Genomic DNA, 15,632 nt, shown 5'->3' with positions numbered 1-15,632 from the left:
TCCGACTGCTATCCCCTGCATAATGTAGGTAAAATTTTTCGTAGCTACGAGATTCAATCATACCGATGTCTTTTTAACTGATGAGTCCGGAAATGACCTTAATTTTTCCCGTTCACCTCTCAGTTTTCCGGGAAAGCAACTTTATCCCGGGAAAATGAGCAAATCCGACGCATATTTGTCGTGCACGCAATGCATTTTTATGAATTTTCCTGGACCCGTGGTAGCATGCTACTCATGTATTTTGAGCTGCTAAATCTGAATATGACCTCGGTTTCTTTCTATCACACTTCAGATTTCCGGTAAAGCCGAGTTTTCCGAGCCTAAAATTGTGTATTGTAAAACCTTTGCCGGATCGAAGTGTATTCAAAATTTATTGTATGAATGTCTCCGACATGTGATACATCGGTTCCTTTGTATTTTGATCTGTAGAATTCAAATATGATCTCAGATTTTTCCGATCACCCATCATTTTTCCGGAAAAGTCGCTTTTCCTGGGAAAACGCTCTTTTCAGATATTTTTGCGATGACTTTTCTGCTCTAGGGAGTTTCAGAAATTTTCCGAGATCCTTTTTAGGTCTCTCTTGCTGTATTAAGAGGCACTGAACTTGAATTTGACCTTCACTCATCTTTGACAACCCCCCGTCTTCTAGAAGGGCCGATTTTTCCGGGCCTAATGCTTTTCCGGACTGATCCCACTTTTAGGGAAATTCAAAACATTTTCCGTATGTGTGATACATCGATTCTCATGTAATTTGGGCTGAAAATCCCAAATATGACCTTAGAAATTCATTATAACCTACCGGAGAATTTCTGAAACTCCTTCGAGCACAAAAATCATCGCAAAAATATCTGAAAATAGCGTTTTCCTAGGAAAAGCGACTTTTCCGGAAAAATGATGGGTGATCGGAAAAATCTGAGATCATATTTGAATTCTACAGATCAAAATACAAAGGAACCGATGTATCACATGTCGTAGACATTCATACAATAAATTTTGAATACACTTCGATCCGGCAAAGGTTTTACAATACACAATTTTAGGCTCGGAAAACTCGGCTTTACCGGAAATCTGAAGTGTGATAGAAAGAAACCGAGGTCATATTCAGATTTAGCAGCTCAAAATACATGAGTAGCATGCTACCACGGGTCCAGGAAAATTCATAAAAATGCATTGCGTGCACGACAAATATGCGTCGGATTTGCTCATTTTCCCGGGATAAAGTTGCTTTCCCGGAAAACTGAGAGGTGAACGGGAAAAATTAAGGTCATTTCCGGACTCATCAGTTAAAAAGACATCGGTATGATTGAATCTCGTAGCTACGAAAAATTTTACCTACATTATGCAGGGGATAGCAGTCGGAAAAACACCGAAAATGCCCCAAAATGGTAATTTTTCCGAGTAAAATCGACTTTTCCGGAAAATTTGAGGATAAAGGGGAAAAACGGAGGTCCTAATCGGATTCAGCGCATCAAAATACGTGGGGTAACTATCTTTACCCGAAAGGCATACTGAAAAATATGCGTTTTCGATGATTTACAACCGACCATGCACGAATCATGCGAAAACCGCTAATGTCCAGTTTATTGCTGGTCGTTTCGTGATGAAACTTGCTTTAAGTGCCGCAATTGTTAAGAATTTTAGTTTTACAACTTTATTTGAATGATAATCTATCGTTTTAATATCTTTAGAATGAATTTTGAAAGTATCAAACGGTTCCAAAACTCGGAGATTTTCAGGAATCATGCGAAAACCGCTAATGTCCAGAGTCTTTTCTTTTTAATAATTCTGTCCCAGACAGAAGAGGAGCTGGAAACTGTTAGGGATCCTTTTCTACAATCCTCTCCTGTAATAATCAACCTCCGAACATTTTTTAATTCCGCATTTTAAAGGCTCCTACAGTTTTTTGAAGTTCTCTCAAAATTAGAGAAAATGGACATTAGCGATTTTCGCACGAGCCGATTCAATTGTCGTGTCACTACTTGCACGCGTATAGGACATGGGATGGACTAGGGATGAACACAGAAAGAACACTGAGAGGGTACCGTGGTATTCATGAGTGTATTCAGGGAAGTAAGAAGACTGAGGTGTGACCGAACAGTGGTCGTATATATACAGGTACTGATAAGAGTCAGAGTGACTCAGGTTTGCTCGAATGCACAATGAAAAGGTGGACTATCTCTAATCCGGAAGGTGACTCATTTCCTGTAGCTGGCTGTCCTGATTCTACTAAGTCCTTGAGTAGAGAGCGTGTCGTAATACCTATCCACGGAAATATGTATGACTAATGAGATATGTGTCATGTTACAAGAAAATGCGTATGACTAACTAAACGCAGGATATGACATGGCTCCAGCCACTATCTCCAGCGGTTCGATCCTGGCCGCTTGGCCGCCGCTTTGGCTGAGCTGAAGAATGGTGCTCCTGCCTCTGTCTCACCATTTGTTTTTGGCATTGCTAGTGTTCAGTGATAGCACACTATTTCTCGGAACTTTGAACGAGAGAATGATTTGATTGATGGCACGATCTCACATGTTCACACTTGCGATATTTCTGTAATCGTATCCCACTCTACCGATCGCTGAAAACCAACGCGTTTTAATGGCATCATTTCCGTAACCAGGGTGGGAATAATACACTAGAAATAAATATTCAATCACCTGTAGAGTCCTGCGAATAGTGTCCTCAGAAATAGCAAAGCTTTACATGTTGCATTACACGGTCTCAACTTGTATAATACTTAACTTGATTGGGAGATTTTTAGATTATCACGTATCACTTTGAGTTAAGTCTCAGAAGTCGGTGACTTAATCAAAATTGGTCAGACGAAACCTGAGAAAGTCAAGGAACTATTTACTCTGAATTCTTGTTGCTACCCTATTCACTGCTAGCAATTTGAAACATTCATGCTTTGCTGTTTGTGTCTTCATTTGTAAGTGAAAAGTTCCATTTTTTTCTGTAAAATGTTACTGTATCCTCCTCTTAACTTTTTTTGAGGGGATGGTCTTCATTGGTCCTATTGACACTTAAGTGGTGGCATATTTTTCCAATCTTTTTTACATTTAAGAATCCTTTTGATGTACCTTTTTGTCTTTAATTATTGTAAGCGATTTCGAGATAACCATCTATTTTTTTCCTGTTATATTTTATGTATTAATTTATTTTTTTATGTATGAAGACTAATTGGCAGTGTTTGGTGAAAAGTAATCAAGTGTTATTTTTAAAATCATTGAGATGATGGTAGCGTTTGGCTTAGCCAGAAGCATATTATTCTCTGATTAATTTTCTTCAAGTTTATGTAATCTTATTTTTTACCAAGCGGAAATTCGAACGGAGGAGCTTGGAGGACAAGGCGTATTATGTGCGGTTTTTGCTATTTCGGAAAATGCGTGTGCAAAGTTTGGAAATTACATAGATCCTTACGACGGAGATGAAGTTCAAACTGCCTTTTTGGCGCTTAAAAATTGGAATTTGAGAGCGAATTTTTCACGGAATATGCATTAAGACTAGTTTTACCTGAAATCTTTGTATCTCAATTTTATCCAATACTGCACTTTCATAAGTACAGGTGCCTTGTCCTCCAAGCCCCTCAATTAATAGTAGTTCCTTTTCATTGAGCCCCATGGAAGAGTAAAACTTCGAACAAATTTTTCTTTCCTCTCAGGCCTTCTCTTTTTGCTTCTCCATCCCAAACTCTGCCAAATACAACGATAAGAATAATTGATGTGAAAAAATGTGAGCATTCTTTACCTTAAACAATTACTTAATGAAATAAACTCCTCATGATCTCAAACTATCTTTGTTTACTGCTTTTTTATCATGAAGTTCCTTACCCAAACATTATCTCAGAGGACCTAATCTCAAAGAACTTAGTTTAAAATTAATATCGACGGTGGAACTACCAAACCACGTATCTCGGTTTACGACGCCGCAGACTTCTTGTCATACTTTAAATTTGAAATAGAAAATTAGGTACTCAACGTCAATTCGTGAAAACTTCCGTGATTTTTCCTCTTTGTTCGGAGAAAAATCTGCGAAAATCGTAAGGAATGATATTGATTTGATCTCCTTCAAAAAAATAAAATGTGAGTGGAGAGTTTTAAACACCACAAACGAGATACGTGGTCTGGTAGTTTCACCGTCGATATGTACATCTTGTGCAAGTCTCAGCAATTCTTGTTTTCTTGGAAAATTTTGCTCTTGCACTCCAGTTACAATGCAAGTAACCTATTAATGTTTTTCTTGGGTATAATCTGATGTCTAGATTCTTCGCTCTTGATCGTCAGAGCCGTTCTTGGAATTCTAAAAATCTTTATGTCAGTGGTAAGTACGATGGTGTGATGGTTTGTTGTTCAAAGGGAACCAACTCTTAAGACTGTTGAATTTTTGACGTGTGGCTTTGCAAAATATCTGAGACCAGTGAGGTTAGTCCGCTGTTTATGATACCGGTTTTACACAATATTGATATTAGGGTGCAATTTTGAGTCAATAGCTGTTAGTCAGCGTCAATGAGGACAACAATACCTCTTTGTGTCTGGCCAATGAGGGAGTCTTATTCTCACCTAGCCATGCAATACTGTGATTTAGGAGTGTCCTCCTTTTTCCTTTTCAGCTCTCAAACGAAAGAGTGGCTCATTTTTTCATTTTTGGACCAGCCACTGATTGGAATTATTGCGGCATTCATGGGCAGTTCGAGGTTCAGATATTTTTTAAAAGGTTTGGCTTGTACCCATGTTTCGAGGTTCACCCAGCTCTTATTAAAATAGAAGTTGCATGGACCATGGAGAAATGGGGACGTTCATGAAATACTTAAGGCTAAATTTCGCATTTTTCGCTCCCCCCTCTCCTTTGCGGCGCTTTTGTGAATATATAAATGCCTCTACCCTTTAACAAGTAAAACCAAAATAGCGTAACTCTCTCCGCAACCACCCTTCCCTTTACAGCGTTACATATTTTATGAACAGTCCCTATATTTACCTACTATTAAGGCTTGTTGCTTCAGGTAGTGCAAGATAAGGAAGAAGATAATTTGAGATTCTAAATTATTTAATCAGAAATATTGTAAAAATCATAAAATTATGTGTTAAAATAAAACAATAAAATGAAAAAACATGAACAACTAGATAGCTGATTAACTTTTAGACAATTAATGCAAAATTTCATTATTAGCTACCTAGAAAATAAGTATACAGGAAGAATGGTAATGGCTACATCATCGAGGCATTGAAGTCTTTAAGAAAGGGACTTAACGAATTCTTGTAGATTGACAATTGCAAAGCTTCACTAATGTTTCGGCTCCCTTATAATTTACAGCACCAACAGTAGAAATCTGGAGGCTAAGTCCTTAAAAAATGGTTTGAAATTTGCTGGTTTAATTGATAAGATGTATTATTGAGAAAAGTGACAACTATTATACAGAGGCTTTCGCATGAAAAAAGAAAAAAAAAGATCACCTTGAATATTTTGGACCTGAATTCATTTCGATTTTAATCTCTGGATTAATGAACTTGAAATGATGCGCGCGTCAACATTTTTAGTGATTTTTCAGCAAAATGCGCTTACGAAACTTTAAAGTAGGAATGATATCCTCCATGCAAGGATGACTCAAACTCTAGGAGAATATCATGTTTTTTTAAGACATACCTATTGCAAAGGAGTGTGATAATTCACCTGATGCCCCCAGCACCTTTTGCTTGTTTTTTACAGTTCAAAATTGATGGACTCCAAAAAATTCAAAATCTCGATGAAGGAAAATCATTTGAAAACCAAAGTGTTTAACCGTACAAAAACATGTTTACTCTGGAAAAGCACTTAATTTTAAAAGTCGGTGCAGAAGTAGAGTAAACTTATGGAACTTTTCAAAGAACGGAGAAGCAATAAAAAAACATTTGCAATGAACGTAAAAAGCAGCCATTACATGAAATTTCTGAACATAATTCATTAAATTAAGTTCCTCCTAAATCTCAGTTGAATTTCTCTTCGTTCAGTTCATTCCTGAAGTTTTCTTATATTCCAGTATCTGATTTCGAATTTTTTTCCTTTGCGAAAAACTGTTCTAGTTAGAGTTCAAAATTTTTGCAAGGTAAGAAAAGTAAGGATTCATGGAAATCTTAAGAAAGGGGAATTTTTTGGAAAGTAAGAAAACAATTCGGAGAAGCTCCTGAAAAAGTGAGGATTTAAGTGATGAGGTACCAGTAGACACCCTGAATACGGACAAAATTCAGCTGGAAGCAGACATAATGGTACAGTGAAAAAAAGTACTAACATGTAACTGCCAGGCCGTAGTGAGCTAATAATTAGATGAGGATATTTCTCTAAAATATTGAAAACATCATAACAAAAGATAATGCCATACAATTCTCCTTACCAATTACATTGAATCGACACTAATACGTTCTTGGTAAATACTTACGGCCATCATAGACAGAACTCAGGATGGAGATACTATAACTGACTTAATTAACTAGCCTGGCAGTTGATTTGTTCGTAAATAAGGCACTTTCTCATTGGCTGATACATTATTTTTACATTGAAAAATACAATGCTACTTAAGGTAATAAAGTATATGCACTTACTTATAACTCACTAAAATTTACAAACTTTCGGCTGTAGAAAATAATGACTTCTACGGAAGTTAGATCATACACTCTTTCACAATACATACAGCTACTACTGAAGGGAGTGTATAATTTTTTTTTTACAAACCAAAAATCTTGAAGGAAATCTCTTTTAGAGAAACTGCTAGAGCACAAAAACAATGTCATCCAAATTGTGCATTATATTAAAAAATGAGCACACATCAAAAGATCTTGTATGTCTATTATTTGGTTTGGTTGAAATTGGAAGGTTGTTCCGGCAAAGTTAAAACTGGTTAAACAAAGAAGCAAGCCTTTATGGGATCAAAATTGATCTAATAGATCAACAGTGACCATTCACTTTAAGCTCATCTGATAAAAATAAGGTAATGATTTTTTTAATGGCAATAAGGGTGTACATTTCAACACATCAATATTGGGATACCTATATATTTTTCTAATGCCCCGTTGAAATTATGTTAATTTAAACCATTACTGACATTGTGCGATGAAAAATTCTACCCTACTCGGAATGATTAAGAAACCATCTAGGGATAAGGATTGAATTTGCAATACATAAGTAATTAATGAACTTCTTACGAAAAAAGTTGAATGTATGAAATGTGTCCATAATTAAGATCCTGAAGATAACTTACAGACAGAAAAGAGTTCAAGAATAGATAGCCATGATTGGAAAAAAAAGAAAACGAAAAAAATAACTTGATTTTTAAAAATGCTTGCATTATTATTGAAAATACTTATTCCAATATCTTTCATTGAGGTAGTCAATCTAATCACTTTGAGGAGTGATGGCAAAATGTTTCCAAAGGTCCAAATCCATACCGTAATTATTCTAAGAGGGCTTGTGACAGATTTTATGACTGAAAAACAATTACAGCTCAGGAGTGTTTTGTAGGATGGTTTCATCTGAGACAGAAACTTGAGGACTCAAAAGGTGTGAGAATAAGTTTGCAGCACGAACTTTTTTGTTGCAAAGAGATGTGGAAAACATTATTTGAGGACAATATATTTTTGTGTCAGACTGCTCATTAATCTTGATGATGCATTAGCAAAGTTTGAAATTTAAGGATTAAAATGTACATGGTTACATTTGGATTGGGCTGTGAAGGACTCTTAATGAAAGGCACTTCCGGACACATCAGATCTCAGATGCAATGGCAAAATGAGAGAAAAGACATTGCATACAAATCTTTGAAGAAAGATTTTCAAAAAAGATACGGACAGATACTAACGGAAAATTTTTCTAAAAAAACAATACATCAAATTTTACTGCTTTTTCTCAAAAACTATTGTAATGGTGAGTTTGGTTGTTAAAGTCTTTCACATTTCATGAGGTATTCTGGGATTAGAAGTTCAAAAGTATGCCCATTGAGATGAAAACACAGGAAAAGGAGAGAGAGAAAGGCAAAAACTAGATATTCATGTCTTAAGTTCTAAAGTAAAATTAAAATTAATACATTGCAAAATTCCTATTCACAGTGTACTTTGTAAAACGTGAGGTGTCCAACAACGAACATTCTTAAGCATTTTCGGAGAATTCAACACAAATAAACTAAAAGAAAACGACAGCTTTCCATAAATAGAAATTAATTGGAATTCCGGGAGGGGAAAAAATGAAAAGTCAACAGTTTGCAACAAACAATACTCCGAGTAAGATTTTGACAATCAATACTCTTACACAGAAAAAATGAGTTTACGTTTGAGATGATAACGTTTTCATCAGGGTGTATAAGATAAATAGGTTGTATTTTAGAAATAGTGAAAGTTTAAATTGGGAGAGTAAAATTGAGCTTTTGCGAAAGATTTGTGATGTTGCAGAGTTAATTTAGAGCAGGTCATTTTGTAAGTGCATAATATTAAAATTTAGAATCAAATGAAATTTGAACGTTCCTTAATTTTTTAGCTAGAAGACTACTTGTCATTACAGAGCTTTGTATTTTTCATAAATATTGTGAGGTACTAGAATAGGTACATCATAATAAGTTATCACACCAATATAATGAGTCTTGAGGTATTACATATGGCTACAATGGTAATATACTCATTCGAGAGTACAGAGATATTCTGTACTTTGAGCAACAACCAAGGTGAGATTCACTGATAAGTAATAAAATAGTATTCACTGCAAATAAAACAAAACTGATGGTGAGTGGAATCAATACAAGGGCGTTCCTCAACAAAAATTTAAAATCGAATGATTTGTAGCTTGAAGTTTCATGACACAACTCAACTCAGATCCACTTCATCAGAATGGTTAGATTAGCATCTTGATTAAACTGTCAGCTCTTTCATATTAAGCAAACTTAATAATTAAATGTGAAAGTCATTGCAACTTACTGATTCACACAATTAAAAACGTTAAAAAGCTCATGCAGGATGCTGTAATAAAAAATGTGCAACAAAGGAAAAATTAAATTGAATCCAACCATTTCTCACTCATAGCTAAAGGAAGAAAGAAACCCCATTGTTTATGAGAAGGGAACGTTGGTGATCTATACAGATTATTACTACAGAAGTAACAGCAAATTGCACAGAGGAACGAGATACAAAAGAAAAAACCAGAAAAACCAGAATTGGTTTAGAGCGTGTTCACCCCTTGCTTTTGATGAAGGGACTACTAATTTTGGTTTTCCTGAAAATATAGTTATTGTCAAATCATTCATACATTCAATTATTCATTTAAAAGACGTGAACATTAGGGTTTCATTTCACGACACAACTAATGATTAAATACAATCAGAAATGTCCTATAACTTATATGACCGGCTAACATTATGGTAGTTTGTTATACCAGATAAGAATGCCCTAGCAGCATATTGAATAAGATAAGAACTGAAATTCGAATAAGAAACACTCATCTGAAACGAGTTCTGGTGCATGGTCCCTACATACAAGAAAACAACTGAGTTTTAACATTGAAAGAGGATTGAAAGCACAAATGAAGCAACTGATCAGTCCATGAAAAGGCAAACTTAGGAGGAAAGACTAAGTGACATCTTTGAGTGCTGATCTCTACTTGAAGAATGTAAACTTAAACATACATACATTTTTAAAAGGCAATAAAATCAATATTTATTCAACAATGTTTCCTTGCAATGTGAAGAAGACAAGTTAGGTATTTCAGCAATTGAGTAAAATACAGTGCAGTCCATTCACACAAGCAAGATGGCAATGAAATGATGGCCAAAGCTTTTATCATCGAGAATAAGAACCTAAGTTGGGCACTTTCTTAGTTCCAATGCACAACTTCAATGTGGGTAAAAGCTGATAATATGTGAAGGACCATTCAGAGAAAGGGCAGCCTGAAGGATTCTCTGACAAAGAAACGCATCAAAATCTACACAATTTCAGCGGCAAAAAATGCACACGTGCCTTCTTTCCAAATGGTCCTTCAAGTATACTCAATCATATATATTTTTTCCACAATTCTTTGCTCATATGAAAACAATAACTGGACCACATTTTCTTAAGCTCTGACAAAATAGTTAAAGAGCAATTCACAATCAGGTGGTTGTTTCAACATTGTCACATTGGTGCATTCTTTGGAAAGGCCAAACCAGAGTTTTCTTCGACAAAAGTAAGCGAAAACAAATCTGAAAGTTGGAAAATATTATTTTGCCACAGATAAAGTCTCAAAATTGAGAGTGAAACATCTCACCTCACTTAAATTACACATATTTTTCCCTCTCTCATAAATTATTGGTGCACATTGAAAGCAAGCATGTCTGCAGACTAGTTTAAAAGAAAACTCGGGCACAAAAGCACAAGCATGAATTCTAAGCTCTTGAGGACTTTGGCACTGAGTAAAACATTCAAAGATTTCAGCACAGCAGTTAACATCATTTTTTAAAGAAAGGAGAGGAAAAGAAATGAAAAAGTAAATAAGTATACAACAGTCTTAAAAAAGAAAAAATAAATAAAATAAAAGCTTAATAATGATTCTGTTTGATCAATTTTAAGTAGAGTAGGTTGTTACAATTTTATACAAAGAAAAAGTAAGAATAAAACATGGAAAATAAAATAAAGCAATAGCTTTGGAGATTCTCTTGACTACCAAGAGATAAAAGGTTAGTGAATTTTTCCACAAAAAAGTTTGGAATTTCACTTATGGGGGCCTGTAAGTGTTCCTTTCCTTTCTACCTTAAGATAGAATTAAGTAGTATTATGCACCTACTTGAAAAATTAAATTACTATGATTTTTTATAAATACATACTTTGATAATGATCAATTGTGCCTTAAGGCACCTAGAAGAGGTGATTCATTAATCAAACATCAAAATTTGCAAAAACACCCTAATATTTTATGAAGGATTTCAAAGAAAGGAAAAAAAATACCTACTTATGTGAAAAATTACACTTATCTATTAAAATCCAAAGTTGGCACAGAAGTTTCAAAATTTTTGCACGATTGGAATCTCATTCAATGACAGCAAATGAGACTTGCTGCTTAGGAGCACTACATTTAAGGTTTTTATTTGTCACTTTTAAAAAACGATTACTGTAAGTAACAGGCTGGTAGAATATTGGTAGGCCGACACTATTTTGCAAGGAAATCAAAGCCAAAAAATCCAAATATTAGAATAAGAGTCACAAAATGACCTCTGTTGATCAAACAGATACATTTAAGTGCTAAGGAAATGCACTATGGACTAATTACTGTGGACCCAGCACTATTCTACCATCTTGGTACTTTCAGTATTGCGGCCACATTTTAATGTTTTTGTCTTCAAATGATTACCCAAATAAGCAAAGTATCCATATCAGATAGTTCCATGCCTAGAAGATTAGAAACCAAAATTTGTAGGTCTCTTAGTGGGTAGAACTGATGCAAGTTTTGAATGACCATCACATTATGACAAAAAATTAGATTACAGCTGAGTTAACCAGAAAGAAGATACAAGTTGATCCCAAATAATAAATTCACAATATGATACATATTGCTATGAGTTTTTTATTAGCATTGATTTGGTGCAGTGAGTGTGAATTTCACTATTTTAATACCTTCCACATTTTTATTTAATCCGAAAACATTCCATCTGTGGGCAACTTTGAAATTTGGGGGATAATGAACTTCTTCAGGAATTTACAATTGATGCATTTTTGAAAAGGGCACTTATTTTAGAGAAATCTTCCCAGAGTTTTCTGGATAATACAGTCCTTGAAAGACGACTTCACAGATAAGTCTCATTCAAACGCACATCACCGAGAAAGCCGATGGTGTCTGAAAATATTCCTCTCGGTCGCAAAAATTGATACAATTTTAATCACAAGTTGATCACTGCAAAAATATATAAGTAGTCTGTGCAGCTGAGCATTGATAACAGCTGCATGAACTATGGATGGCGGCAGAGGCAAGTGTAATTCTGCCACACTAAGGAAAAACGCCGTATGAACCTCGAGGTATTGCCAAATTTTCTTTGATAAAGCACGAATTCTCTGGTGAACTTATGAATATTTTTCTTTAAATTTTTCGGAGAATTTTGTTAGTATTTTGTTCTAAAGTTCCTGAAAATTTCAAGGAAAAATATTGTTAACTTTTTTCAAAAATAAACATTTTATCAAAGGCAACTCTTGAATGTTCATACAGCGTTCTTCCTAAGCACGGTAAAATTAGAATTAGGACCACGACAAGAGGGATATATTTTTGTGTACCATCTTGACTTTTTTGGGGAATAGAATACACGTTGAAATGGGCGCTCAAAATATGCAACTTTTAACTTTTTAATGGGTTCATTTCAACCACAAAAATCGAGGATAATTTCTGTGAACTACGTTCACTCTCTACTTCTCAAAATATAACAATACAAAATTACTTAACAAGCTCATTGCACATAAACGGTGATAGGGGTTCAGTCTCTGTTTATATTGTGACTTGTTTATCTTAATTTGGTAATTAGCAACAGTTCGTAATAACTCGTTTTATTGTTCAGCTACTGGGGTTAGAGAAAAAAATAGCAACTACCTTTTTGTTAAATTTATGTAAATGCAATAAGTTGTACTGAATATATTAAGACATGGAAGGAGAAAAAAAAGTGTGATGTGCACTGCAAAGTAAGAAAGAAAAAAAAAAAAAAACCCTCACAGATACTTCTTACGTTCGTTCCTTAAAGGAATTTCTAGTGTTTACGACGAAGTTTTGTATGCTTCAAGCCACTACCGATTTCATCACAGTTACATTCTGACCAAACACAGATGTACACAGTTGCCAGTGAGTCAATGGTGACTATCCATTTTTCCTGCGACTGTCACATAGAATGTGAAGAAGACAACAGCAATACACGATATTATGGTATGATCTACAAGCATTTTTGAGCGTATACCACACTTTTCTTTCAAAATATGATTGGAATTTGCTGTAAACCCTCAAACAAGAGAGAATGAATACCAACAATTCCCTGTTGAAACATTCAATTGTGCTAGTGATGTGCATTGACACGGTAGGCTTTTCTTTTGATTGGGAGACCTCAAAACAGTGAGCCTGAATGATAAAATTGTGCGTAACAGACATTATTTATTGATTAGGGTGTTTTATCCACAGTTTTATATATTTATTTTGCTCCTCCTTTTTCACTCCACTTTCATGTGGATGGTGAACCTGAGGAGTTAGCTGAGTGAATATTTATATTAATACGATACACCTCACGGGTAAACCTAGGGATGGCTAGGGCTCATTAACCTCTGAATTTAATAAAACTTGTCCTCTACAAAGCAACTTCTCAAGAGTTGCAGTTTTTAAAGGGCACCCTGAACAAAGTTTAAGCTACTTGTCCGATGGCATTGTAGGAATTTTCACGCTTGCCTCGACTTTCGAAAGTCAATACTTTTTGAAGCTAATCATTATGGAAGGACCACTAACAACAACTTGAATTAGATAATTTTGTGCATTATGTGTTAGAAAAAAATTAAACCAATACGCCCTTTGCAGCTAAGCTTAATTTCAATTTCGACCTTTGTAAAATAGAGGGTTATTTCTCCATTGCTTATATTGTACGATTTTTATGAAAACATACCTACTTCAGAAAGTAGATGAGAATTCTCCCTTGAGAAAATTTACTCACACATTATAGACGAATTGCAAACCTCTTAAAACTAAATCTCTTGTGCTAGGTGCTCGACAATCCATAATTTACCTTTTTGTTTCAATACAAATAATTTCATGCAAGAGGTTGGTAGTGACATCATATAAATACTAGCCTAAGATGAATATTACAGCGTACAGAGCAGTTAGGTGAGTTTAACGAATTACCGATTGGAGGTCAGGTTGCAGTAATTAACTAAAGGTCACCGGATCCTATTTATACATGAGGTATCAAACCTGCTTAAACATAGTTTACAAAATGAGACACCTTGGTTTCTTTTTACTGGGAGGTTTGAGAGGTGGTCTTTCGGAGAGCTGGAACTTTCGTACTATTCTGACGAGTTCATGAAATGCTTGATCCACATTCATTCGAACTTTAGCACTACACTCAATGTACGGAATTTTTAATTGGCGGGCTAAATTTTGTGCATCTTGTGTAGATACCTGGAAAGAAAAAAAATAAAATAAAAAGTTAATGGAATATAAATTTTGAAATAAGTTGGATTTTTATAATAAGCAGACATATATACATATGTATCCCCCCCCCCCCCCAAGAGAAAATAGAAGATAATTCGATAGAAATGTATGCAAAAATACTAATTCATGTTGTTATTTTAATTTTTTCAACCTCTAACTAAAGAAATTTTCATGATCACCAATCCTCATTCTGAAGAACAATATGAGTGATGCGAATTCAACGAATAAAAAGTGTGAGAGACCAATGAGACTGAAAATTTAGTTGCTGGCTAAAAAATCAAGAGGATCATTGGTTAAGTATTCCTCAAGTAAAAGCTGCCAGGGTGCAATTCATTTTTGTCAGGTAGGCGGATATTGGACTGATATATCTATTGGTTGACAGACAATCTCTTGAATGAATTGATCTTTAAAACCCAACTAGGGATAACTCGATGGTTTGTATACTTTGCAAAAAAAAAAAAAAAAAAAAAAAAAAAAAAAAAAACAGCCAACGAAGAAATCATGACTAGAATCATTACTATACGTTCCGAAGACCTCTACACAAGATTTTGGTGACTCTATTCGATATTAATTGACGATTGACAAGGGTGTCTAGCGATCGGGAAAGCCAAGGAGATAAAACTGATCGAGCAATTAAGGAGATTCAGGGAAAGTAAATGCATAACCGGGAGAGTTGTAACATTTACATGCTTTGCATAACGTCACAGCACAGCACTTTTACGCTAAGCCTCAAACAGTTTTCTTCCAGTCTGTTTTGATGCTTTGCGTCGAGTCCTATTCATTTTCGAGTTTCTTTTCATTTGGAAAAAAAAAATCAGGGAAAATTGAGGAGCTTCCCGGAAAAAGGGCACAAACCGAAAAAACAAGTTGTGAGAAAAACGCATTTGAAGTTTTCATTCCTACTTTCTGGGGGCTGATGATGACATACATCGGAACTGGGGCAGGGGCACTCATATCAACGTTCATACACCCCAGAATGAATAAAGACCATTGGTAAAACTTACACTTCTTTCAGTGTTGTGGGAGGAATTTTTCAAAATTTTCCGTTATGTGCCCTTTTTCCGGAAATGGACTGGTGGTTATAGGTTTTGGCTTTCAAAGCTAAATTTTCAAGACTTTAACGAGTTTCTAAACGAAAATAAATCATAATTTCGATCGCGAACGTGCGGGTGGGTCATTTTCGATCATCGTTAATATAAAAGACAGCCAAACACGCGAAAAAATCGAAAAATTAAAACCCACAAGAGACCATTAAAAATTGAATTATTAATAATTACAGAATTTCACGTGTCACCGCGCGGTAAAACGTGTAGACAATCACTGCAACCCGATGATATTGCATTGATTAGTAGAATCAGTGCGATGCATCTGTAATGAGGGATCCTTACTAATATCAGTACCCATCACCCGCCTGCCTGCGCCCTGCGCGCTATCTCCTCAACACATTGCGTCGCGGCGACCGCACCCAGGGGCAAAAAGATGA

General features: G+C 35.2%; 2 protein-coding genes across 2 annotated transcripts in view; one reads left to right on the top strand and one right to left on the bottom strand.

The window, feature by feature from the left end:
* Alg10 (alpha-1,2-glucosyltransferase Alg10) overlaps positions 1–4,932 on the top strand; it is a 46,787-nt gene extending 41,855 nt beyond the window's left edge. The window contains exon 6 of the mRNA XM_072302274.1: positions 4,611–4,932. Within this exon, the coding sequence (XP_072158375.1) occupies positions 4,611–4,802 (192 nt within the window). The 3' untranslated portion in view covers positions 4,803–4,932. The remainder of the gene's footprint in view (positions 1–4,610) is intronic.
* A 94-nt stretch (positions 4,933–5,026) lies between these two features.
* The window catches only part of Ras64B (ras-like protein 2), a 50,434-nt gene continuing 39,828 nt past the window's right edge, over positions 5,027–15,632 (bottom strand). The window contains exon 4 of the mRNA XM_019057983.2: positions 5,027–14,116. Coding sequence (XP_018913528.1) covers positions 13,925–14,116 — 192 coding nt within the window. The 3' untranslated portion in view covers positions 5,027–13,924. The remainder of the gene's footprint in view (positions 14,117–15,632) is intronic.

The sequence above is a fragment of the Bemisia tabaci genome, chromosome 7 (genome assembly GCF_918797505.1).
Source record: "Bemisia tabaci chromosome 7, PGI_BMITA_v3".
Taxonomy (NCBI): domain Eukaryota; kingdom Metazoa; phylum Arthropoda; class Insecta; order Hemiptera; family Aleyrodidae; genus Bemisia; species Bemisia tabaci.
The sequence above is the reverse complement of the archived record's forward strand: the minus strand, read 5'-3'. Positions and strand labels throughout refer to the sequence as shown.